General features: G+C 42.2%; 2 protein-coding genes across 6 annotated transcripts in view; one reads left to right on the forward strand and one right to left on the reverse strand.

Moving 5' to 3' along the window:
* RNF157 (ring finger protein 157) overlaps positions 1 to 27,527 on the reverse strand; it is an 80,502-nt gene that overhangs the window by 44,813 nt on the left and 8,162 nt on the right. For all 5 annotated transcript variants that reach the window (XM_036836796.1, XM_036836794.1, XM_036836797.1 and 2 more), the window contains exon 2: positions 14,583 to 14,701. In XM_036836796.1, coding sequence (XP_036692691.1) covers positions 14,583 to 14,701 — 119 coding nt within the window. The remainder of the gene's footprint in view (positions 1 to 14,582; positions 14,702 to 27,527) is intronic.
* On the forward strand, positions 15,407 to 25,879 carry LOC118886202 (NHP2-like protein 1). Its single transcript, XM_036835553.1, has 2 exons — positions 15,407 to 15,413; positions 25,491 to 25,879. The coding sequence occupies exons 1-2, from the start codon at positions 15,407 to 15,409 to the stop codon at positions 25,877 to 25,879; spliced, it is 396 nt and encodes a 131-aa protein (XP_036691448.1).

Raw genomic sequence — 27,527 nt, forward strand, 5'->3', positions numbered from 1 at the left:
ACACCTCACACTAACACGATGTTCTATGTCAATTATATCTCAATAAAAATAAATTAATTATTATTTATTTTTTATTTTTGGCTACGCTGTGCGGCTTGTGGGATCTCAGCTCCCCAACCAGGGATTGAACCCGGGCCACAGCAGCGAAAGCACTGAGTCCTAACCACTGGTCCGCCAGGGAACTCCATAAATAAATTATTTTTAAAAAGAGAGAGTGAAAAGCAAGCAGAGACTAGGAGAAGATATTTGCAATATATTTATCTGAGAAAGGACTCATGTTTTTCTTATTATTTCCTTACTAAGAAAGAAAAAGCAGCTCAGCTAAGAGAAAAGATTTGAACTGACACTTTGCAAAGGAAGGATTCAAACGGCCAATAAATATATGTAAAGGTGCTCAACTTCATGAGTCATCAGGAAAATGGAAGTTAATTCTGCACTCCCACCAGAATGGCAATGATGAAAAAGATGGAAAATACTAGGTGCTGGGGACTCCAAACACTCCTGATAGGAGTAAAATTGGTATAGTCGCTTTGGAAAACTGTTTGGCAGTATCTTCTACAGTATACTGTGTGCCCCATCAATGCCAACTGTGGGCGTACTCCTACAAATACGCATACACATGCTGAACAAAATACACAGAATATTGCGTTCGTTCGGGTAGTGAGTACGTTTGTTGTTCAATAAAGTCCTTCGTGAAAATGAAAACTGTCTCAGTTTTACTTAAAACCGAACGAGCTTTTTGGCCAGCCCAACAGAATGTTCACGACAGCACGGTGAGGGGTACAAAAGGCCAGCCCCCTGTCCTCGAGATGGGGGGATTCTGTGGTGCAAGCTGTACTCCAGAGCTTTCCCGAAGGGCCAGGCTGGAGCAAGTCTGTGCCAAGACCACACTGCTGCTTGCTTAGTTTTGCTCCCCTGCCCCATCTGCCTTCCGTTATGCCCCTTCTCCAAAGAGCACTTCTTCAATAAAGAGTTTTCACAAGAATCTCCAGCGCAGGTTTGCTTCCAGAGTCTGCCTTAGACCAGGTGGTATCAGAAGTTGCCTACAGAAGTGGACTCAGCCGGTGGAATTCTGGGGGTGGGTCGCTTACCGGCCAGATGGCAACGTGGACCCATCAGTGGGGTGACGGTCCCTGGGGTGCTGTAGTAGTGCGACCTGTGGCTGGGGACGCACTGACTGGTCTAACGTCTCTGGTACAGGAGGTGCAGAAGAAATGGTCACGAGAAGGACTGTGGAACTGGGTGGCTGTTGTTGAGAGCCATCTGCCCAGTGAAAACGGAAAAAGACAGTCTCGGATACAACAACCAGCAACTTGAAGCCGAGTATGACAGCCAGCCAGCCTAAAAACACTTACCTCCCTCAGGCTCAGGACCTGATGTTTAGGGGTGGCAGCTCTAAGAAGGCTGAACTCCCCAGGCAAGTCTCCTACGTCAAAGTCAGGGCCCTGATGGAAAGGGGTGAGCTCTAAGGCCTGAGATGGGGATGTCTGTATCTATTTACTTGAAAACTGTGAACCCCAGATTCTCTGGGCCCGCAAAGTGGCCAACTCCCTTTCCTTGGAAAATAGAGGAATCCCCCTTGCTTGAAGACCATGGCAGCAGTCTCGAACAAGACAAGCCTCTTACAAGACAACGCTTGCCCTACCATAATGGACTGCCCCCATCTTCCTCCTGGCTGCATCACTCACTCGGGGCCAGCTGGGCCGGCTAAGAGAGGGGTTATTATTCCAAACGTCCCAGGGGACCGGGCTAACACACATGTTTGCAGGAGCTGGAAGGATGTGTGGGTCCTGAGGGTACTGGTCATGGGTGTGGCATATAAAGCAGGATGAGGAAGAGCTGCTGATACGAGGACATCCTCTCATGACTCAAAATTAACACCCTGGAAAAGGCCTGGGTCTCATAGGTGCTAGGGGAGGGGGCCTCTTAGGAGCTTGGAAGAGCAATGGACCACACTAAGCGATTCCAGAACTGGCACAGAAGTCTTTGGAAGAAAAGACCAAAAGGTTTAGAGGAGCCGGCACGCTAGAATGGGTCTGCCACATAAAGCAGGGAAACCCATGAGCTGGCCGTATCCTTTGGGAGGGCCCGGGAGATACAGTCTGAGTACCAAAGCCTAGACTCTGCCTCTTATGTTGGTTACCAACACTGATTCTGCCTCACAGATCAGGGCCCTCTTCTTTATTCCGACTGCAACCTGAGATCAGACCTCATCAGATCTCATCTGGACAACTGACTCTGCTTTATGTTCCCACAAGTAATAATAATAATCTCTTAATTGATTTTCTACATTGTCATCTGAGTGATCTTTCAAAATGTATATTAAATGACTCCCAGTTTATACCACATGAATGGTTCCCCATGCCTATAGGATAAACGTCCAAAGTTTGCAGGAAGGCACACAAGGCCCCTTGGTCTAGGCCGGGATCCACAGCCTTATCTCTTGCTGTGTCTCCCCTGCACCCTCTGGACCCTACACTTTAGTTTTACTGAATCGTCTGTAGTGCAGAGCTGTCACCTTGGTTAGATGCTTCTGTGCCTTTGCTCTTCGGCCCCTCCTCCAACTCGTGCACATCTCCTGGTTATAAAGTAAGTTCCTTCAGGCGGGGATTTCATTTTATCTTTGTATCTCTAGTGTTGAACATGAGCCTGGAGGATGATAGGGGTTCAGTCAAATGAACCCTTATGAAGGAATGACTGAATGAGTCAATCAATCAATGATTTGTGTAATTGGGGGGGTGGAGATCAACGTGAGCATGGCCTCATGATTATCGAAGAAAACTATCTTCTCAACTAGGACAGAAACCAAATTATGATAAGAACGGAGAAGAAACTGTTTCCTTCTCCTTCTCTCCTTTCTTCTCCCAGTGCATAATTTTATAATCCAAATTGATTTTGAAATTCTTATATCGGGAAGGTAACCCACTAGGTCAACAGCTACTAAACACTGTTCTTGTTCCTCATCTTCTCCAGCAACGTTTCTTCTCCAGAGAATTTTTTTTCTTTTCTCTCATAATTTCAGGTTACATTACAACCCCTTTCTATAGCTCTAATCCATAAAACTATACCCTGCAGCCTACACACCAGACAGACAGAACCATGATCCTTGTCTTATATCCCTAAGCAATGCAGTAGATCTAATATGCAGCGTCCTATTAGTTAAGAAAGGAGCAATTAAAAAAAAAAAAAAAGAAATCTGGGACTTCCCTGGTGGTGCAGTGGCTAAGACTCCGCGCTCCTAATATAGGGGGCCCAGGTTCGATCCCTGGTCCAGGAACTAGATCCCACATGCATGCCACAGCTAAGAGTTCGCATGTCACAACTAAGACCTAACACAGCCAAATAAATAAATTAAATAAATAAATATTAAAACAAACAAAAAAAGAATACAGTGAGCGTTAAAAAAAAAAAAGAAAGAAAAGAAATCTAGGCAGCAGTTTCAAACTATCCTCCCAAAGGTACTTATCAACTACAAAGGGAAAGATGGTAACTCTACCATGGAGAAAGCCATGGTGAATTATATCTCAATAAAGCTGTATTTTAACAAAGTACTGCAGATGTGACCAGGGTCAGGCATAGGGCGGACTTCTAAGGTGCTGGTGATATTCCATTTCTTGATCTGGGTGGCGAGTCCAAGGGTGTTTGTTTGCAGTTTCTTTACCTGTAGATATGTGCTTTATATACTTCCATATAAATATTTCACAATTCACAAGACAAAAGTGAAAAGAAAAAAAACAACAATAGAAAGTAAATTAAAAGCAGTTGGGTTTTGTTTCCAGAAAAGATAATTTTAAAAAAAAGGAACATATGGCAGGAGCAGTCCTATCAGCTGATTTGACTTCTTTGGGGGCACCCCCTCTCATCACTGGGACCTCAGCATGAAGTGTAGCTGCCCTGGACAGTGTGACACGCTGGCCTCTGTCATACCAATGGGACCCCTGTCCATCCCATGATCCATCTACTACAGAAACCCACCTCCATAAAAGAGAGTTCTCAGGGTGGAAAACTAAGACAGAAGCCACTAAAAATCCTCTTCTTAGTGCCAAGTAGCAAACGCTTGGACCCAACCAACTAGCTTCCAAAGTTGTCTTTTTTATGTTATAACTTACTATCCAAAGGTGGAGCTAACGTTACACATACTGTTAAGTCTCATATTTTATGCTTTCATTTACCTAAAAAATAGTCTATCCTACTCTGCATGTAAAAGTAACCAGCTTTTTCATGTTATCTCTGGAGTCAAGAGACAGTTGAAACTAACTCTTGAATAAAATCTACAATTTGGTTATATTCTCTCGGTATTTGGAAAAATGACTAGGATGTTATCTGTGCACTGCAAAATAGTCTTTGTTTATGTATTTGATATTTATTCACTAAGTGTCAGGAAGCAACTTTCCCTAGAAGAAGGTATTTGAAATGATTTCTTCATCTTTATTAAGAATTAAAAGGTAACATAAATAGAATAAGGATTTTTTTGTGGGGGGAAGGATATAAAAACAAGTTAAATTTCAAAATTGAAGACCTACAATAATTTCATTAAAATAAGTTCCTAAAACTGAATGGTCATTTCTTCTCTAGGCCAATACTGGTGTGCACGTGTGCCTTAAAAACTGCATGTAATACTCATGTTCATAGCAGCATTATTCATAACAGCTAAGAGGTGGAAGCAACCCAAGTGTCCACTGACAGATAAATGGATAAACAAAATGTGCTCTATCCATACAATGGAATATTATTCAGCCTTCAAAAGGAAGGAAATTCTGACACAGGCTACAACATGGATGAACCCTGAAGTCATTATGCTCAGTGAAATACACCAGTCACAAAAAGACAAATACTGTAAGAACCCACTTAGATGAGGTCCTGGAGTAGTCAGACTCTTAGAGACAGAAAGTAGAATGGTGGTTGCCAGGGGCTAGGGGGAGAGGAAAAGGAGGAGTTAGTATTTAATGGGGACAGAGTTTCAGTTTTGCAAGATGAAAAGAGTTCTGGAGACTGGGTGTAAAACAATGTCAATGTACTGAACTATATACTTAAAACGGTTAAGATGATACCTTTTACGTTATGTGTATTTTGTCACAATTTTTTAAAAAACTGAAAGTAAAAGACTGAGAAGATCACTTATGGAACTGAGCAGGGTGGTCACCTCTGGGGAGAGCCCAGAAGTACGGAGACATGTATTATAAAAATGCTGTTTTTAAAAAATCCTTACGTAAAGCTGTGTAAAGCTTTAAAGCATTTAAAAAGTATGAATATTTGTGCTTCCCTGGTGGTGCAGTGGTTAAGAATCTGCCTGCCAATGCAGGGGACACGGGTTCGAGCCCTGGTCCAGGAAGATCCCACATGCGGCGGAGCAACTAAGCCCGTGCGCCACAACTACTGAGCCTGCACTCTGGAGCTCGCATACCAACTACCAACTACATACCAACTACTGAGCCCGTGTGCCACAACTATTGAAGCCCGTACGCGTAGAGCCCGTGCTCCTCAACAAGAGAAGCCACCGCAAGGAGAAGCCCGTGCACCACAACAAAGAATAGCCCCCGCTCATCGCAACTAGAGAAAAGCAACGAAGCAGCAACAAAGACCCGACGCAGCCAAAAATAAATAAATTAAATAAATAAATTTTTTTTTAAAGTATGAATATTTATTCCCTAGTTTAGCTCTTTTATAATCTGGGTTTTCTTTTACTCTCAGGTTGTTAAAAGCAGGCCACACCCACACCTAATCTGACGTTTCTAAGGCTGAGCCATCGCAGCCTGACACCCAAAGGCTGACGCTCCATTCCTCCCCATGCTTATTCCGATGTTTTTCTCATTTTCCACAAGCCCGTAACCACTCAGCAGACCACACCCTTCTTGCAGTTCATTAAAAAAAAAAAATTAAAACCATTATTCTATGAATTTCCTTAATTTTCCTACCTCTATATATTCTCCTCTATATATTTTATTTCCTTCCTGTGCTCAGCAGTAATCCCTTCTCTATTTTTAGAAAAAATTTAAATGCTTTTAATTAAAAAGTGAAAACATGTCCACTGGGGAAAATTCAAACAACATAGAAGAATATGAAGGAAGTACCTCCCCTCACTGATGCACCCCCAAGAGTTACCCCGTCACAGGTTAAAATGCATTGTGCTCATGTATTTTTATGCACCTGTAAATATCAACATAAATGTACGCATATATTTTTATACACTGTTATTTTTATCAGAAATGAAACCAGGGACTTCCCTGGTGGCGCAGTGGTTAAGATTTCGAGCTCCCAATGCAAGGGGCCCAGGTTCGATCCCTGGTCAGGGAATTAGATCCCACATGCATGCTGCAACTAAGAGTTAACAGGCCACAACTAAGGAGCCAGTGAGCCGTAACTAAGGAGCCTGCCTGCAGAAACTAAGACCCAGTGCAACCAAATAAATAAATAAACATTAAAAAAATAAAATAAAGAAATGAAACCAGACTCTACATTATATATAGGAACTTGCTTTTTTTTGGTAAACGATGTGGTCATAGATATATTTTCACCTCAGTGGATACAGCTCTACTTTATTTTTGGCTGAATACCAGTTCATAGTATAGACACACTATAATTTATTTAACAATTCCTGCCTGATGTGTGGAAAACCCAGTGTGTGGTGTCAAAAGTGAATCAGGAGGGACTTCCCTGGTGGCCCAGTGGTTAAGAATCTGCCTGCCAATGCAGGGGACACGGGTTCGAACCCTGGTCTGGGAAGATCCCACATGCCGCGGAGCAACTAAGCCTGTGCGCCACAACTACTGAGCCTGTGTTCTAGAGCCCGTGAGCCGCAACTACTGAGCCCGTGTGCCACAACTACTGAAGCTTGCGTGCCTAGAGCCCGTGCTCTGCAACAAGAGAAGCCACCACAGTGAGAAGCCTGCGCACTGCAACAAAGAGTAGGCCCTGCTCACCACAACTAGAGAAAGCCCGCATGCAGCAACAAAGACCCAATGCAACCAAAAATAAATTAATTAATTTAAAAAAAAAAAGTGAATCAGGGGACTTCCCTGGTGGCACCGTGGTTAAAAACCACCTGCCAATGCAGGGGACACAGGTTTGAGCCCTGGTCTGGGAAGATCCCACATGCCACGGAGCAACTAAGCCAGTGCACCACAACTACTGAGCCCGCCTGCCACAACTACTGAAGCCCGCGCACCTAGAGCCCGTGCTCCACAACAAGAGAAGCCACTGCAAGGAGAAGTCTGTGCACCGCAATGAAGAGTAGCCCCTGCTCGCCGCAACTAGAGAAAGCCGGAGCATAGCAAACGAAGACTCAACGCAGCCAAAAATAAAATAAATAAATAAATAAATAAATTTTAAAAAAAGTGAATCAGCATTGTAGTAGAATACTGAGAGCAGAGGAAACACACAGGAGTATGTTTTTCCTTTACATGGACACTCACAGAAGTGAAATAGGTGGGCCACAGCTGAAAATTTACTAAATATTGCCAAACTGAATGCCCAAAACAAAAACAGTTGTAGTACAATTATAAAGGAAGGAAGAAGGAAAGAAGATAGCAGACAAAAGGCAAAAAATCCAATCTAATACACACACACACACATACACACACACTCGGAAAAGAGGCCCACTCCTTCCATGGACTTTACGTTGTGCTGTGGACTCATGTCCCCCTCCCCCATTCATACGTTGAAGCCCAACTTCCAATGTGACTATATTTGGAGATGGGGCTTTTGGGAGGTAATTAGGGTTAGATAAGGTCATAAGGGTGGGTCCCTCAAGACGGGATTAGTGGCTTTATAAGAACAGAAATAGAGATATCAGCCTCTCTCTTTTTTTTTCTTTTTGGCCACACTGTGAGGCTTGCAGGATCTCAGTTCCCCAACCAGGGACTGAACCCGGGCCACGGTAGTGAAAGCCCGGAATCCTAACCACTAGGCAACCAGGGAACTCCCAGTCTCTTTTTGCCATGTGAGGACACAGTAAGAAGGCAGTCATTGCAAGCCAGGAAGAGGGCCTTCACCAGCAACCCAGTCTGCCGGCACCTTGATCTTGGATTTCTCAGCCTCCAGAACTGTGAGAAGTGAGTATGTGTTGTTTAAGCCACCCAGCCTGTGGTGTTTTGTTACGGCAGCCTGGGCAGATGAATACAGGCTCCAAGGCAGTAGATACCGGGGTACTTGTGACCAACCGGTCTGGTTACGCTGGGGCCTGGGTACAAACCAACCTGCAGACAAAACCCGTGCAGAGCATCCCATTTAAGTGGTAGCTGCCCCCAGGGGCTGCTCCTCCGTGTCCTCTGCCTTAACTTCTCCCCTTCCCTCAACTCACACTGCCCACAACTTTTTTTTTTTTTTAAACTTGATTATGTAGAGGTGGGTAGCCATAATCTTTTCTTTTTTAATTAATTAATTAATTTATTTATTTATTTATTTTTGGCTGTGTTGGGTCTTCGTTTCTGTGCGAGGGCTTTCTCTAGTTGTGGCGAGCGGGGGCCACTCTTCATCGCGGTGCGCGGGCCTCTCACTATCGCAGCCTCTCTCGTTGCAGAGCACAGGCTCCAGACGCGCAGGCTCAGCAATTGTGGCTCACGGGCCTAGTCGCTCCGCAGCATGTGGGATCTTCCCAGACCAGGGCTCGAACCCGTGTCCCCTGCATTGGCAGGCAGATTCTCAACCACTGCGCCACCAGGGAAGCCCCTGCCCACAACTTTTGAATCTGCACCAGCCTTATTTTTTAATGCCTCTATCCTGGTTCAGGTACTTTTCATTCTTAACTAAAACTACGACCTTTTAAGTGGTCTCCTTAATCTCCTCCCTTTCTGATTCACTCTACACTGTGAGTTGATTTAAAGAGCTAACTTTCTAAAATGGAAATCAAATCACAATAGTTGTCATTGTTTGAGTTCTTAAAATATTCCAGCAAGATGGTATTTTTTTAAACTATTTTTTTTTTTAATTTTTAAGTTTTTGGCTGCACCGTGTGGCTTGTGGGATCTTAGTTCCCTGACCAGGGACTGAACCCAGGCCTGCGGCAGTGAGAGCGTGGATTCCTAACCACTGGACCACTGGGGAATTCCCAAGATGGGTATTTTTATAGATGGGGAAACAGAGGCTCAGTGATGGCCAATACCTTAACCTACACCACAAAGCTAGTCAATGGCAAAGGCACTCATGACTACGACCTTCTCTACTGCCATAGAAAAGTATAAGCTTCTCAGTACAATATTCACAGCCCTTCGAACACGGGCCCAGTTTGTCTTTCCAACCTCATCTCCCACCAACATCCCTCACGATCCAGTCCTTACAGACTACCTGCCATTCTGGAAGCCCGATGTGCACTTTTGCATCTTTGTGCTTCCTCGCAGTGCTTGTTAATTCTGCCTTAATGACCTTCCCAGTCTCCACCTGGGAAGTCCTGCTCATCCCTCCAGGTTCCAGGACTCCTCTCTCAGAGCCAGTTCCCTGGGCGGAGGGCATCCCCACTCCCCTGCGCTTTCAGATTACTCTGGCTCTGTCTGTCTCAGAGAACTTACCACGATCCATCACAGTCAGGGGCAATCTGCCCACCCCGCTCCGCCAGAGCTCCTTGGGGCGGGAGCCAAGTCCTTCCCACCTTTGCATTTCCAGTTGCGAGCACAATATATGACTCACAGATATTTACTGAATGAATAAACGGCACCATGGCTAACACAAAGCTCTATATGTGTAAAATCCTGCTTCATAAATGGATATATCGCCAAGTTCTTTTAACTAACTTGCTCTCCCTGCCCATATGTGAATAAAAGGGTTCAGTTTATGGCAACTGGATTTAAGCACAACTTTGGGGTACATCTCTATGAGAGGAAGAAGGAAAGCCCACCTGTGTGCGCCTTGGTTCTTAACACCAGCTGTGCAGCCTGGTTGCAGGGAGCGTGAGGAAGAAGCGACAAAACACACAAGAGGATGTGGAGTATTAGGGGCCCAACGAAAACTCAGCTGCTTCCTCTCACATGACAGGAGAGATCTGAGCTCCGGGAGAGTCAAGAGAGCACTTGATATCTGACAATCCTAAGGTCACTAAGCCTCCAAATAATTTAGAGTTTTAGCAGTAATTTACCTCAACAAAATAAGATCTAATGCAATAAAGGACCAAAAAAATCAGCACCAGCTCTTCTGCCACCTAAGAAGGGGAGGAATGGCCTTTACTCAACTGTGATGTACAAACACAACCATCTTATCTCCTCTATATAGGGACCAGGGCAGAAAGGCCTTCAGAAGCCCTGTTCACTACTTAAGACAGTTGCTTAAAAACCAGTGGGTAACTGAGCCTCCGCGTCTGGAGCCTGTGCTCCACAACAAGAGAGGCCGCGGTAGTGAGAGGCCCACGCACTGCGATGAAGAGTGGCCCCCGCTTGCCACAACTAGAGAAAGCCCTCGCACAGAAACGAAGACACAACACAGCCATAAATTAAAAAAAACAAAAAAAAAAACACAAAAAAACCAGTGGGTATTCTCTCCACCCAGAACTACCAGTAACTGCAGAAAAAAACAACCTGAAAGCCTAGTGAGTGCAGCTAACATTGCTCCATACTTCTTTGCATCCAGCAGTTGCAACGCATTTTTCAAGCATGACATTCCTATAAAGTCAGAACTGCCTCCACTTTACAAGTGGGTAATTTGAGAGCCTGAGTGATGGACTTGCCAAGGTTGCAAAGAGTTTAATGTACGTAAAACTTCCAATCTTGATTCCAACCTCTCTTCAACCATCCTTCTATAAATACACACACTCTGGTTCTTTAAATCTGACCTGAAGACTTGATAATACATTTGACCTTGATGGATTATCCTAAGTGGGAGATCAGCTCCAGTAAAAACTACAGGCTGAGCCATAACTGAATGGTACTCATCTTAGTCTGATCATTCAGAAATGACAGGAAAAACAAGACCCAGAAGCCAGGAAGTCTATGGCATTTATAATTTAATCTAACAATTTATTTCAACATATTTTGTCCCCATCTCTCTGGAAAGAGGTGCTGTTCCTGCCTGAAGCTGCTGGATGGCTTTATAACGCTGTTCTCTTTCCTCTGCAGCCTGACGCCCATTTACCGACACCGAGATACGTTACTAGAGAGTAGAGGTCAGCTCTGCAGAACTCAAGCGACCAGTCAACCTTCAATCGATGGGCCTTCCCCTAAACAAGCTGATGTGCGGTAACGGCAAACTCCCCAGGTCAGGTCGGCAGGTGGAATTACACACCAGATGTGGACTCTGTCAAGAGACACTCAGGAGAACGTGTCATGGCCATGCTGGCTACTTTCGGATGGCTGTCTCTCCGTATCTCACAAACCTCACTTGATGATCTACTTAGACAGACTCACAGACAGGACATGCGCAGGGGTCCTGAGTGCACCTGACCTGACCAGCAGGAAAGGGCAGAGGACCCCAGGCTCTGGAGCTGGACTGCTGGGATCAAATCCTGATTTAGTCACTTCCAGGCTTTGCGATCTTTGTTTCAATTCTTTGTGTCTCTTTGTTCTTCATCTGTCAAATCAGGACCCTCCTCGTTAGGGTGAGAACACAACGAGAGAACATGTACGGAGAGCTTAGAACACCTGGGCCTGGCAAACAGTAAGTGTTCAATAAATGTTAGCTATTATTATTATTAACTAAGAAAGAGGGAAAGAAAAGGGAAATGTGCTACATTTCTTCTGTTTTCTCTGCTTCTACCTCCCTCTTTGAAGTGACCCTGATTTGCTTTCTTAACATGAAATCATGATGTCTTTTGAAAACATTTGCTCTGTGCCACAGGAAGCATAGTTAATGATTACTTCTTAAAAACAACAACAAAACGGCCACTGTTGATGCTCCTTTGGGAGAGAGCCTGCAAGTGAAGGTCAAGTCTGCTCTCCTGTGTTCCTGGAAGAGCTCAGTCATTCACAGGCTCACAGAGAAGTGTAAACAAGGCGGTTAAACTTTGCGAAGGTTTGTTAGCTGGCATAAACCTCAAAATGAACCTAAAGAAGTGTTGCCTTATTTTAAAATCATCTTTGGGACTTCTCTGGTGGCGCAGTAGTTAAGAATCCGCCTACCAGGGGCTTCCCTGGTGGCGCAGTGGTTGAGAATCTGCCTGCTAATGCAGGGCACACGGGTTCGAGCCTTGGTCTGGGAAGATCCCACATGCCCCAGAGCAACTAGGCCCGTGAGCCACAACTACTGAGCCTGCGCGTCTGGAGCCTGTGCTCCGCAACGGGAGAGGCCGCGACAGTGAGAGGCCTGCGCACCACGATGAAGAGTGTCCCCCGCTTGCTGCAACTAGAGAAAGCCCTCGCATAGAAACGAAGACCCAACACAGACAAAACTAAAATAAATAAATAAATAAAAATTTATAAAAAAAAGAATCCGCCTACCAATGCAGGGGACACGGGTTCGAGCCCTGGTCCGGGAAGATGCCACATGCCGCAGAGCAGCTAAGCCCGTGCACCACAACTACTGAAGCCCGCGTGCCTAGAGCCCGTGCTCCGCAACAAGAGAAGCCACCGCAATGAGAAGCCCACGCACCGCAACGAAGAGTAGCCCCCGCTCACTGCAACTAGAGAAAGCCACGCACAGCAACAAAGACCCAAAGCAGCCAAAAATAAATAAATAAAAGAAAATCATCTTTATGGCCTGAAAAGGTAAAAAAAAACACAAAACAACTACACTTTTTAAAAGTACATAAACTATTCTGACACCAGAGGAAAGAAAAAAGGGAGGAAGAAATGGACGCAAACAGCAAGTCCATGTGAGAAGAAAGGGCATTTTCCAGGCATAAGCTGACTCTCAGTGAATGAGGAAGAGTACTTATCTGGCTCAATCAGAAAAAAAAGATCTTTCCACTCTAATGGCTAAGGTAGTAGCAGCAAATTCAGAGAACAGACATTTGATAAGTGTGAGCTGTCATAAGTGAATCTGAAGCAGGAAGGACTTGGTATTTTCTAAAGTACTATTGGACTAAGAATTAGAAGCTGTTGAAGGGGGGGGATTGTCACCCCAGAAAGAAAGGAAGAAAACAATGAAAACCAACAACAACAACAACGTTTTTTAATTAAAGCTCCAGATGGAAGATCATCACCAGATTAACCTTCCTAAAAAACAAACAAACAAACAAAAAAATAATTGCTCCAGGGCACTTATCTGCCTAAAAACCTTCAGTATTCCCCAGAGCCTACAGGAGAGAGTGGAAAACGTCTCGAGGTAATGGAGTCCCCACCTACCTTTCCAGTCTTGTTTCGCCATCAGAAAAGGTCCACTCCCGCCAGACTGGCTTCCTTATTTGTTCCAGGGGAGGAACAAACCATGCTCATTTCAGCTTTGTATCCCCAGCGCCTATCACAGTACCTGGTACACAGTAGTTTCTCAGTAAATGGTTGCTGATTCAACAGAAACGTGAATGCTTTCAGGCCTGTGCTCTGCACCTCACTCCCGGGAGGCCCCTTTCCCACCCGCCTCGTGAAAACCCAGCCATCCTCCAAGGCCTCGTTCTCCACACCACCACTGAAGCATCTGCCCTTGCCACTCCCCTCCCCCACTCCCTATTCCTACAGAATCCCATCCCTTCAGACCTTGAGCGCTATTGAAACATTTCCTGTTCCTGTGTTTTGTCTGCCCCACTAAACTAGGAGTTTCTGGAGAAAGGCAGGATATTTTGAAGCAATGAGAAGCAGGGGAAAGGTTATGGATCTCTGGCTAGGCAGATCTAGTTATGTGACTTTGGGAAAACTTTCTGTAAAGCACTTCGAACAGGGCCCAGAACATAGTCTGCACTTCACAAAGGCTATTGCCGCTGTTCATCTCTCGGAACCTCAGTTTTCTCCCAACCTCACTTCTCTCGCTTACAAAATGGGATTGGTAATAAATCCTCTGTCAGGTGGGTCTTTGCGAAGATTAGGAATAACGCCTGAGAAGTCTCTAGGGTCTTCCTTAGCACACAGCAGCCACTCAATAGCCATATGGAAGCGATTATTACAAAGCCTCAGGCTGGGTGCAGAGAAAATGCTCCATAAACATTTATGGAATGAGTTGAATGAATGGAGAGAGAGACAGTCTGATAGCAGATCAGATATCAAGGGGAACTTTTTCAGTCATTCATTCAACAGATCTTTATTAAGGGCTTATCGTAATGTCCCAGGCTTTGTCCTGGGTGCTGGGATGCAGCAGTAGGACAGCCCTTGCCCTGTGAAATGTACCTTCTGATGGGGAAGGCAGATAATTAATAAACAGGAGGAGACAGAGAAATAAATGCTTATATGGTATTAAGTGCTATGAAGAGGAACGAAAAGCAAGGCGAGGGCAAGCTAGGGGCTGGGCAAGGGCAGTCTGCAGAGGTGGCATTTAGGCAGAGCTTCAGATCCCTAGGAGAGCTGGGTTTTCTGAGCTGTCCTCGCCCTCAGGCAGACCCTGTACTTTTCCACGGGGCGGCCTCTAGTGCCAGGAGACCCTGATCCATCAAAGAGGCTGCGGTCTGGCTCCCAGGGCCCCTCTCAACTCAGACCAAGCTACAAACATGCTGAACCAGCAATTACAAACTTATTTTGACAAGACCGTTCGACTTGGCCACTTAGCCCCGCGTGGATGTAAATGGATTACAATCATACCGCAACTGGTCTGTTCCCCAGAAAGTTCAGATCGCTGTTCTCTCCAAACAGGTAGCCTTCGGGGTGAGTTGAATCAAACTTCTCTCCTCCCATAATGAAGTGGCTGGCAAAATAGCTTCCTAGAGGGCGAGAGACAGAAAAATCAAACAGAAACCAGTCAAACTAAGCCAAGCGAGAAAGCTGATGCAGGAAAAAAAAAAAAAGGTTAACCCTTCAACAAACAATTAGAGCAATTTCTAACCCTAGGAAAATTTTCTTCTCTTGATTGGGGATAATGGCACAAAATAAGCAAAATCATAGCAGTGAGAACCCAAGATACCAAATATAAAATAGATCACCGTATTCCTTGTGACATTCTTAATTGAATCTTTACCATGATCTGCCTGATACCATGAAGCAAAAGACCAGAAGGCCCCACAATGCACATGAACATATAATGAATGAACATATCTATGTTATATATATATATGTTAATGAACATATATATGTGTTTTGTTCCTGATTCTTTTCCTTACACTGGAAGCGGTTATTCTTTCTTCTCCACCTATTCAGGAATCTTAACTGCAGGTATCAGCGTGCATACACACATACGTTTCTTTGCCTAGATTTTTCATAAGCCAGCTCATACCTATACACAGAAGTCTCAGCACCTACCTACCTACGTGTATACCTCCATAACCCTCCACAATGAAGGCTCTTTGTTTTTCATATTTGCTTCAAAATGATTGCTTAATAGGAAAATACAAATTTAAATAATACTGCCCCAGGCTTTACCTACCAACTACCACACAGATTATGTAGTTTAATTGGACAAGTTTAGTGCTATGAAAGGTACAGACACATACACAAACCCTAGTCTCAAATTCACTAGCAGTGCTAATGGCCAAGGTTACAGGGACATCAGTCACACAGGCTCTCTTTGCCCCACCTTGACCAGCCAGGAGGCAGGGATATTTTCAACTCTACACTAAACAGATGCAATCAGCAGTCAGGGTCAGAATCCCCATCTGCCTTATCCAGATAGAAGGAAGAACCGTGCCAGGACGTGATGGCACTAAGTCACCAAGGGAGGCTTAGGTAACACTGCACAATCCATCTGGGAACACTTTCCAAATCTGATGATTAAACGAATGCTTCTCATAGAATGGATAAACAACAAGGTCCTACTGCATAGCAAAGGGGACTATATTCAATATCCTGTGATAAACCATAGTGGAAAAGAATAGAAAAAAGAATGTATGTGTATGTATAACTGAGTCACTTTGCTGTACAGCAGAAATGAACACTTTGTAAATCAACTATACTTCAATTAAAAAAATGCTTTTTTTTTTTAAATAGATCTTCATTGGAGTATAATTGCTTCACAATACTGTTAGTTTCTGTTGCACAACAAAGCAAATCAGCCATACGCATACACGTCCCCATATCCCCTCCCTCCTGAGCCTCCCTCCCATCCTCCCTATCCCACCCCTCTGGGTCATCACAAAGCACCGAGCCGATCTCCCTGTGCTATGCTGCTGCTTCCCACCACCCAACTATTTTACATTCAGTAGTGTATATATGTCAATGCTACTCTCACCCCAAGTCCTCAAGTCCATTCTCTATGCCTACCTCTTTATTCCTGCCCTGCAACTAGGTTCATCAGTACCATTTTTTTTTTTTTTTTAGATTCCATATATATGCGTTAGCATACGGTATTTTTTTTTCCCTTTCTGACTTACTTCACTGTGTATGACATACTCTAGGTCCATCCACCTCACTACAAATAACTCAATTTCATTTCTTTTTATGGCTGAGTAATATTCCATTGTGTATATGTGCCACATCTTCTTTATCCATTCATCTGTTGATGGACATTTAGGTTGGTTCCATGTCCTGGCTATTGTAAATAGTGCTGCAATGAACATTGTGGTACATGTCTCTTTTTGAATTACGGTTTTCTCTGGGTATATGCCCAGTAGTGGGATTGCTGGGTCATATGGTAATTTCTATTTTTAGTTTTTTAAGGAACCTCCATACTGTTCTCCATAGTGGCTGTATCAATTTACATTCCTACCAACAGTGCAGGAGGGTTCCCTTTTCACCACACCCTTTCCAGCAAAAAAAATGCTTCTTAAGCCACATTTCTATAATCTAATTCTCCCACAAAGGCAAGCTGTTCAAAGTGAACGACTCCTACCATAACATACTTTATCGATGCTCTCATATACCCCAGTTCTTGGATTAATACAAAGAACTTATGAATCTGCAAAAGTCTTCTTTATGTGTTATACGGCTCAGGTAAATGTTTCAATGTTTTAGGTTTACAGCAAACTCTAAAAAAAATGAGATTCAGCACTTTCAGCCTGTGAAGAAGCCACAGCAAGGAAGACAGAGAAGAAAGTTCTAACAGAAAAACTGAACCAAATGTTCATTTTTTGGATTTTCTACACATGGAGCTGCTTTAGTCTAGAAACACTTATTAAACAAAACAATGTGGATAAAATCACTCGCCACAAAGTGAGGCAATTCTTTAATTAAATAACAAGCAGGAAAACATTATTTGAGAGTGATAGCAGCCAAAACCAAAGGAATCACTGAGGAAGCCTTGAAAGTTGCCCATCAAAACGAAAACACACGGGGCAGCCATCTGCAGTGATACAGCAGTGCGATTCATCATTTAGGAAAGCTTAATTATCAATTATTTATGTCTAGCACTTACTAGCCCTATTTTCCATGTGCATAATTTATAGAGAGGGGAGGTGCCTAGTTGCCATAAGCAGACGCAGCCATCTCAAAGAATTTGTCATTTACTGTTGAACCTTAGTAAAATATATTTTTTATATATTAGACATTATACATTTATTATACATTAGGTGAAATTAGAAAAGGGAAAGACATTTACATTGATGGATGGATGGCTTGCCCAAATCATGAATAAAGAACCGGGAGAAGCAGGTTTGGTGTCTGGAGTGGTACAGGTTGAGTTCAACGTGGGACACGCTGAGTTTCCAGTACCTGGGAGCAGTCAGGTGAGGGATGCGGGGACAATGAAATCCACGGAGATTTGATCCTAGCAAGAGAAGAGCACTAATGGCTTCAGGGTTAAAGTGTTAAAGATGACAGTGTTCTATTGGAAATGCCATTTTTGGGGGAGCTGTGACATTAAAAGAAATTATCCAGAAAGCAGTGTAGAGCTAACTGTAGCCTTGCCTGGCATTAGAAATCAAGAGCACACATATACAAAGACCTAAAATTAGGGCTTCCCTGGTGGCGCAGTGGTTAAGAATCCACCTGCCAATGCAGGGGACATGGGTTCGAGCCCTGGTCTGGGGAGATCCCACATGCCGTGGAGCAACTAAGCCCGTGCGCCACAACTACTGAAGCCCGCGTGCCTAGAGCCTGTGCTCCACAACAAGAGAAGCCACCGCAATGAGAAGCCCGCGCACCGCAACGAAGAGTAGGCCCTGCTATCCGCAACTAGAGAAAACCCGCGCGCAGCAACAAAGACCCAACGCAACCAAAAATAAATAAATTTATTTAAAAAAATAAAATAAAATTAAATTAAATTAAGGTCAATAATCCACAAATGAAAAGGGGATTTTTCATTTCAGGAGAAGCGTCAATGCCAAGTTCCTGGGAAAAGCTGATCTTCCTTGGCGCACTTAAAATAGAAATGCCTCATCAGGTAAAAGGAAAATTAAACTTAAGACAACCGAAATTTTGTTTTTCCCTCTCTTTGAAATGCACCTCGCTAATAACCCCAGTTAGACTAGAGAGAGAGCAAACTTGCTATCTGCAGCCTAGCTAAAGCGTTCTGCTTGTTCGCCCAGGCTGCCCAGAGGTGTGGATCAGGGCACAGTGACCTAGAGTGGCCACATCAGCAGATGGGAACACCAAACACACTAACAATCCTTGAAAAAAAATGCCTTCTGGACAATTTGCACACATTTTTGCTTCTTAGTGTGAACTGCACTCTAAAATCAGAAATGGTAGAGGAAAAAGAACTGCACTAAAACACTTCTTTGCCTATTTGCTAATGGGAAAAAACACACATGACTAGTAGATAAACTGCAAGCTTTCCATTATTAGTTGGCTATAATTTCTTAACCAAATTATATTTAAAACATAAGGTGTGAGTGGGAGGGGAAAGGGGGAATTAGTGTTTAATGGGTATAGAGTTTGTTTTGCAAGAATAAAAAGTTCTAGAGATTTTAGCACTAATGAACTGTACACTTGAAAATGGTTAAGATGGTAAGTTTAATGTTACGTATTTTTAACCACAATAAAAATAAATATCAAGGAAAAAAAAAAACCATAAGGTATGGCCCAGAATGACCAGTGCTAATACAATATTTTTTCAGTATTTTTAAGAAGGTATTAAAGAAAAAAAGGCATCCAGGCAAACAAAAAGCAAATTACTTACAAGGGAAGAAAATTAACACTAGCACTGTTCTTCCAGATCAGCACTGAACAAAAATACACTAACATGGGACTTCCCTGGAGGTCCAGTAGTTAAGACTCCGCGCTTCCACTGTAGGGGGAGTGGGTTCAATCCCTGGTCCCGGAACTAAGATCCCATATGCCGTGTGGCGTGGCCAAAAAAATATACATGTATACCATGAGCCATAAATGCAAGCCACATATGTAATTTTAAATTATCTAGTAGCCACATTTTTAAAAAGTAAAAATAAGCAAAATTAATTTGAATATATTTTATTTATCCCAATGTTGGATATTCCAATATCCCAATATATCCAAAATATTATTTCAATAGGTAATCAATATAAAAACTTTTAAGGAGCTATTCACATTCTTTTTTCAACTATCCACGAAGAAAAATACAACTATTTGTTACTCAGCAAGAGAACAAAGAGAAAAATCTTAGAATTCACTAACTTAAATAATTTACCCAGTGAATTAAGATATTAGGGCATATTCCTAACATCACAATGAAATTCAATGTTGCTCAGTGAATTCCAGAATTTATGTCTGTCCCAGTGAGATATTCTGACATTTGCCACCAAACCACTATGTATTATCACATCACGCAATAAAGGGCAGTTAAACCTCCTTCCCATCTTTCTACAACTCTGTATTTAAAGGGTACCCTAAATGTTAACAAACAGAAACTCTAATTTTATTCTAATTTAAAATAACTTTTCTTTCCAAATCTGTGATACTACTGAAATATGTTGGTCTACAGAAAAAGGGTTAGGGGAAAAAACCCAACTGTTTAGGCCTCTAGGTAATAGCAATTTATTTATAGTCATGGCATGATTCCAAATCAAAGATTTTAAGGTTTTTGAAACTTTATATTTTATAAAACTAACAAAATTCAAAGATGCTGAGTAAGCAATAAAATTGTGATAATTTGTATAGAGTAAAAGATGAAACAAAATATATTTTGGATTTTAGTCACTATCTCATGCTAATTGGGAGTTTTTATTGCAAGATCTGTAATCAATCTTCCCTTCTTTTTGTATTTTTTTAAAAATTGAGGTCACAGTAAAATAAATTAGATATCCTGCCTATAAGTGAAAAATACTAATCTTCACCTACTTTTGGACCAATGGAGTTATATCCTTGATTATTGTAGAAAATGGAATTGTACTTAAAAATAACTTCACACAAAATTAAAATATGGGAAAAATTTTTTTAAATAAATAAAAAGAAAAGGAAATAAAAAAGAAAAAATTAAAATATGGAAAAACTGGCTATGGAAATCCTATTACGTTTTCATATATTTGAAAAATCTTCATCTACATGACATTTCAATAACGTACTTTAAGCTTAAGGTCACAAAAATAAAAGGAAAGTAACAAAATTGTATTTAAACATCTCTAACTGTTCAAGTCAATTCTAATGCTACAGTGCTGCTTTTGTTATTCATGTTTTTTACTTATTTAAAAAAATTATAGGTGGTGGTTAAGAATTCACCTGCCACTGCAGGGGACACGTGTTCGAGCCCTGGTCGGGGAAGATCCCACATGCCGCAGAGCAACTAAGCCGGTGTGCCACAACTACTGAGCCTGCGCTCTAGAGCCCTCGAGCCACAACTACTGAGCCCACATGCCACAGCTACTGACGCCTACGTGCCTAGAGCCCGTGCTCCCCAACAAGAGAAGCCACCACAAATGAGAAGTTCACGCACCGCAATGAAGAGTGGCCCCCGCTTGCTGCAACTAGAGAAAGCCCACGCCCAGCAGCGAAGACCCAACACAGCCAAAAATAATTGAATAAATAAACAAAATTAAAAAATTATATAAGTAATACATGTCTTTGGCAAAAAAAAATAATACAAAGTAGTACGTAATTTAAAAAGTGATAATCCAACACTATGAAAGGTCACTCCATTATGAACAATCAGTTTGCAGCCTTCCAGATTTTCCTATACATATATAAACACGTTCAGGTTTTCTGTTTTGCTTTATTTTGATATTTAACCTAATTGGGATATTACTCATATAGAGCTGCATGTTGCTTTTATTCCTAATGTGCTGTAGGCATCTTTCCATGTCTGTACTTACGGATTGACCTCATTGCCTCATTGTTCTTTTTTTTTTGGCCCGCTCCGAGCAGCTTGCGGGATCTTAGCTCCCCAACCAGGGACTGAACCCGGGCCCCAGCAGTGAAAGCACCAGAGTCCTAACCACTGGACCGCCAGGGAATTCCCGACCTCATTGTTCTTAATGACTACATAATAACCACCTCTTATTGAGGGCTTACTCTATACCAGTGCTGTACTAACAAGTATTATATAGGTTATCCCTCAAAACCCTATAAGGTGGGTGTTACTAATTTTTTTTTTTTAATTTTACCAAAGAGGACTTGAATGCACAGACAGTTTAAGTACTTTGTCCAAGGTCACACAGCTAGTAAGAGGCAGTGTCAGGCCCCAAATCCAGCTATTTTTATTCCAGAGCCTGTGTGTACTCTTAACGATTACACTGTAATCCCAATGAGTGCCCAGATTGAATTAACTGTTTCCCTACTGATAAACACTCCCTACTCTTTCTAGTTTATGTTGCTTGCCTGCTTTTTTTTTTTTTTTTCTTTCTTTCTATTTGATTGTTTTTACATCTGGAATTTGTCTTCATGGACTGTATGGGATAAGAATTTTTTTTTTTCCAAATAGGAAATTTTACTAACACCATTTACTGACTATTCCATTTCCCCCACTAATTTGAAATGCTCTTTTTATCATGCTATATATACCTAGATCTGGATTCTATTCTATTCTGAACTAGTACAATATAGTTTTAACAACTGTAGCTTTACAGTATTTAGAGCAAGGCACATATCAATGGACCCAAATCTTTCCCATATTCTCAAGTCCCCAAACCTGACCCCTCTACCCGTCTTCCTTTTCCTTTGTGGCACTCCCTCAAAACCCTTCTCCAGGGACTTCCCTGGCCATCCAGTGGTTAAGACTCCGTGCTTCCACTGCAGGGGGCACGAGTTTGATCCCTGGTTGGGGATTATGATTTTGCATGCCGCGTGCAGTGCAGCCCCCCAAAAAACCCCCAAACCCTTCTCCATTACAAAAGTTTCATCACCTTACAACCTACCCATACTTCTATTCATACTTTCTTGCCGTCTCAAGAAGATATTCCTCTTTTCTCCATTCCAAGGTTAACTTCTTCACCTGGGTTCTCATTCCCAACTGCCTCTATGTCCTCCAGATCTCATCAGAAACCATCGTTCTTTCTCAAGATTTCTATTCCCTTCTCTCCGCTGGCTTTCTACTTGCCTCATTCTACAAATGTCTTCTCTCCCTGACTAAAAAAACAAATACAAAAACAAGTTCCATCTGCCATGCCTTAAGACCCAACCACTCACCCATCCATCCATCCACCCACCCACATCCATCCACCCATCCACCAGTTCATCCTCTGTCTACTCCTACCCCACATCCAACAACTCCTCAAATCTTTTTTTTTTTTCCCCTCAAATCTTTACAACAGTTTCCACCACTGCATGAAACTCTTCTCTGGAATACCAACCAGGCCAACTGTCTTTTCCCACAATTCATTCACCTTGCGAATGCTCCGAAGACTTCAACACTAATTTCTGAGTCTTCCTCTTCTTGCCCCACTTTTCCACCCAGCCCCAAACATGGATCTGTCTCTAAAAGCCCCATCCTCTCCTTTTCTTTCATTCTTCCTCTCTCTCTCTCTTCCTCACAGAATCACAGCAAAGGCTTTGACTTAAGACAGAGCTGGATTTGATCCTGATGCCGCCGTCTACCAGCTGTGTGACCTAGGACAAATCATTTAACTTTTTTGAGCATTGGCTTTATTTATTTATTTATTATTTTGGTTGCGCCGGGTCTTAGTTGGCGGCACACGGGATCTTCTCTGCGGCATGCGAACTCTTAGTTGCGGCATGCATGCGGGATCTAGTTCCCCAACCAGGGATCGAACCCAGGCCCCCTGCGTGGATTCTTACCCACTGGACCACCAGAGAAGTCCCGCATTGGCTTCTTTATTTGTAAAATGGAGTTAATAATACCTCTTTCCAAGCATTGCTGTTGGGATCTAATAAGATAACATTTATGCAGCTGGCTAGGCCCAGTGGGCAATTAATACACGTTGGCCCTCCTTTGCCATCCTCAACTCCCAAACCTTTGTCTCTGATCTTTCTTTGGAGTTTCAGTCCAAATCTTTAACCACCTGCCGTATCTTTTTACCTGGGTATCCCTTCTTCGCCTCAAACTCAGTGAATAACCTTTTCTTCTGGAAGGAGGTGGAATGAAAGGCATTTTATCTTAAGATTTGGCACCAGAACTCCTCTTAGGGAAAGCTTGATCTTTTTTTGGAATATACATTCATGAGCTACTTAGAATGGAGAATGGCACACCAAAAGTATGGGTGCTTTTGTTGCTTGTTAATGGCACTCAAACGACTTTGTAATTTGTTTTATTTATTTATTTATTTATTTTAATTTTTTTTTAAATATTTTTTTTAAATTTATTTATTTACTTGTCTGTGCCGGGTCTTAGTTGCGGCATGCAGGATTTTAGTTGCGGCGTGCAGGATCTAGTTCCCTGACCTGGGACTGAACCCGGGTCCCCTGCGTTGGGAGCACAGAGTCTTAGCCACTGGACCACCAGGGAAGTCCCAGTAAGTTGTTTTTATTCTCAGGGGAAATAATAAAGAGAAGAGTCCAAAAAAGGAGAGGTAAGAGGAAAAGAGACATTAAGACAGAGGAAGGCAGGGATTGGTGAGCTGAAGAGCCAGTAAAACTCCCTAGTTGACATACAATTAGGGAGTTTGTATTTCTCCAATGTAAGCCCAAAGCAGGCTCTGTAGTTGTGGCTTGTGGGCTTAGTTGCTCCGCGGCATGTGGGATCTTTCCAGACCAGGGCTTGAACCCGTGTCCCCCGCATTGGCAGGTGGATTCTTAACCACTGTGCCACCAGGGAAGTCCCTAACTTTTTAAGACACTCCCAAACTCTTTTCCAAACTGGCTGTTATCATTTTACATTCCCATCCACAATGCACAAGGATTCCAATTTCTCTGCATTCTCACCAACACTTGATATTGTCTTTTTTATTGTTGCTCTCCTAGTGGTTTTGAAGTGCTATCTCATTGTGGTTTTAATTGTATTTCCCTAATAACTACTGAGGCTGAGCATCTTTCCATGTATTTACTGGCCATTCCTATATCTTCTTTGGTGAAATGTCTATTCAACTCTTTTGTCCATTTGTAAATTGGGTTGTCTTCTTAATATTGAGCTGTAAAAAGTTCTCGATATATTCTGGAAGTAAATCCTTTATGTGTTTTGCAAATATTTTCATTCAGAAGGTGGCTTGTCCTTTCATTTCCTTAATGTTGTCTTTTGAAGTAGAAACATTTTTAATTTGGAAGAAATCCAATTTATCAGTTTTTTCTCCTATGGATTTTGCTTTTGGCACTGTATCAAAGAACTCTGCCCAATCTGAAACAAATAAATAGTTTCTCCTATGTCTTCTTTTAGGGGTTTTATAGTTCTAGCTCTTGAATTTAGGTCCATCTTTAAAACAGCTTTGGGACTTCCCTGGTAGTCTAGTGGTTAAGACTCCACTCTCCCAATGCAGGGGGCCCGGGTTCAATCCCTGGTCAGGGAACTAGATCCCGCATGCCACAACTAAAAGATCCTGCATGCCGCAACGAATATCTCACATGCCGCAACTAAGACCCAGAGCAGCCAAATAAATAAATAAATATTTTAAAAAGTAACAACAAAAAAGTTTTATTGAGCTATAATTCACATATCGTATAATTCACCTATTTAAAGTGTACAATTCAATGGTTTTTTAGTATATTCACAAAGTTATGCAACTATTCACTACTATCTAATTTTAGAACATTTTCATTATCCCAGAAAGAAACCCATTAGCAGTCACTTCTCATTTCCCCCTCCCCCAGCCACTGGCAGCCACTAATCTACTCTCTGTCTCTATGGATTTGCCTCTTCTGGACATGTCATATAAATGGAATTATACAATACATGGCCTTTTGCCTCTGGCTTCTTTCACTTAACATCAGTGTTTTTCAAGTGTTGTCCAAACTGAAGCAAATATCAATACTTCATTCCTTTTTGTTGCCAAGTAACACTCCATTGCATGGATTTACCACGTTTTATCAGTTGTTCCATTCACCAGTTGATGAACATTTGGGTTGTTTCCACCTTTTAGCTATTATGACCAGTGCTGCTATGAACATTCATGTACATGTTTTGGTGTGGATTTATTTTTCATTTTTCTTGGGCATATATATATTACGTGTGTGTGTGTAACATATGACTGTAATTGCTGAGTTATAAAGTAATGAACATTTGAGGCACTGTCAAGCTGTTTTCCATAGAGCTTTCTGCAGCAGTGAGGGCTCCAACTCTGACATCGCCTGTGCTCCTTGACCAATGACAATACCATGGAACTGGAGCCGTGATTGAGGCTGATGTAAATCTGAAGGCCTACCCTCTTGCAGATGCCCACCTCACCAAGAAACCATTGGACCTCGTTCAGCAATCACGTAACTACAAGCAGCTTCGAAAAGGAGCCAGTGAGGCCACCAAAACCCTCAACAGAGGCATCTCTGAGTTCATTGTGATGGCTGCAGACGCCGAGCCCCTGGAAATCATCCTGCACCTCCCACTGCTATGTGAGGACAAGAACGCGCCCTGTGTGTTTGTGTGCTCCAAGCAGGCCCTGGGGCGAGCCGGTGGGGTCTCCAGGCCTGTCATCGCCTGTTCTGTCACCATCAAAGAACGCTCACAACTGAAGCAGCAGATCCAATCCATCCAGCAGTCCATTGAAAGGCTCTTAGTCTAAACAGGTGGTCTCTGTCACACTCCCTGCTGACTCCTACACCAGGGGTTATGTATCATATTGTCTGTTAGCATCTAGTATTTCCAGCTACCTTCTATGGTTATAAAAGATTGTAGCGCTAAATCTGGAAAAAAACCAAACAGTTTTCCATAGCAACTGTACCGCTTTACATTCCCACCAGTGGGGGACCAGGATTCCAATTTCTCCACATCCTCACCAACACTTACTATTTGTTTTTTAAATTATCACTATCCTAGGGGATGTGAAGTATAATCTAACCGTAGTTTTGATTTGCATTTCCCTAATAGCCAATGATGTTAAGCATCTTTTCATTGTTGACATGCTTACTGTCCATTTGTATATCTTTGTTGGACAAATGTCTACTCAAGATCTTTGCTCCTTTTTTAATCAGGTTGTCTTTTTGTTTTTTGAATTGTACAAGTTCTTTATATATTCTAGATATAAATCCCTTATCATCCATAAGATTTGCAAATATTTTCTCCCATTCTGTGGGTAGTATTTTCATTCTGTGATCCATTGTGAGTTAATTTTTGGTCATGTGAAGAAAGGGTCTAAGTTCATTCTTTTGCTTGTCAATATCCAATTGTCCTAGAACTATTTGTTGAAAAACCTATCCTTTCCCTGTTGAATTGTCTTGGCACTTCTGTCAAAATCAACTGACCATAAATATAAGGATTTATTTCTGGCTTGCAATTCTGTTCCATTGATCTACATGCTGTTTCTTTAAGATTTTTTTTTTTTTTGATATGGACCATTTTAAAAATCTTTGTTGAATTTGTTACAATACTGCTTCTCTTTTATGTTTTGGTTTTTTGGCAGCAAGCCAGTGGGATCTTAGCTCCCCGACCAGACCAGGAATCGAGCCCGCACCCCCTGCGTTGGAAGGTGAAGTCTTAACCACTGGACCACCAAGGAAGTCCCTGATCTATATGTTTCTTGATGTACCAATACCACACCATGGCTTGATAGTAATTTTTGAAATTGGGTAGTGAAAATCCTCCAAGTTTGTTCTTCCTTTTCAAAATTGTTTTGGATATTCTAGGTCCTTTGAATGTCCACATACATTTTAGAATTGGCCAGCCAATTTCTTCAAAAAAGTCTGTTGGGATTGTACCAGAGAATGTACTCAATTTTCAGATCAATTTGGAGAACACTGGCATCTCAACAATATTGAGTTTTCCATTCCATGAACATGAAACGTCTATTTATTTAGATCTCTTTCAACTTTTTTAGTTAAAGCATCAATCTCAGCAACATTTTAGAATTTTCATTGTACAAATCATACACTTATTATGTGAAATTTATTCCTGAGAACTGTATCCTTTTTGATGCTATTGGGAATGGCAATAGTTTCCTTAATTTCATTTCCAGATTATTGCTTGTATATAAAAGCACAATTGATTTTTGTGTGTTGATCTGATCTTGTATCTGCAAAGTTCCTCACTCATTTTTTAGTTTTAGTAGGTTTTTTTGTGGAATCTTTGGTATTTTCTATACATAGGATCATGTCATCTATGAATAAAGACAGTTTCACGTTTTTCTTTACAATCTGGTTGCCTTAAATTTTTTAAAAAATGTGTTTGTTTTGCCTTATTGTACTAGTTAGAATCTCCAGTTAATATTGAATGGC

This window comes from Balaenoptera musculus, chromosome 20 (assembly GCF_009873245.2).
Source record: "Balaenoptera musculus isolate JJ_BM4_2016_0621 chromosome 20, mBalMus1.pri.v3, whole genome shotgun sequence".
Taxonomy (NCBI): domain Eukaryota; kingdom Metazoa; phylum Chordata; class Mammalia; order Artiodactyla; family Balaenopteridae; genus Balaenoptera; species Balaenoptera musculus.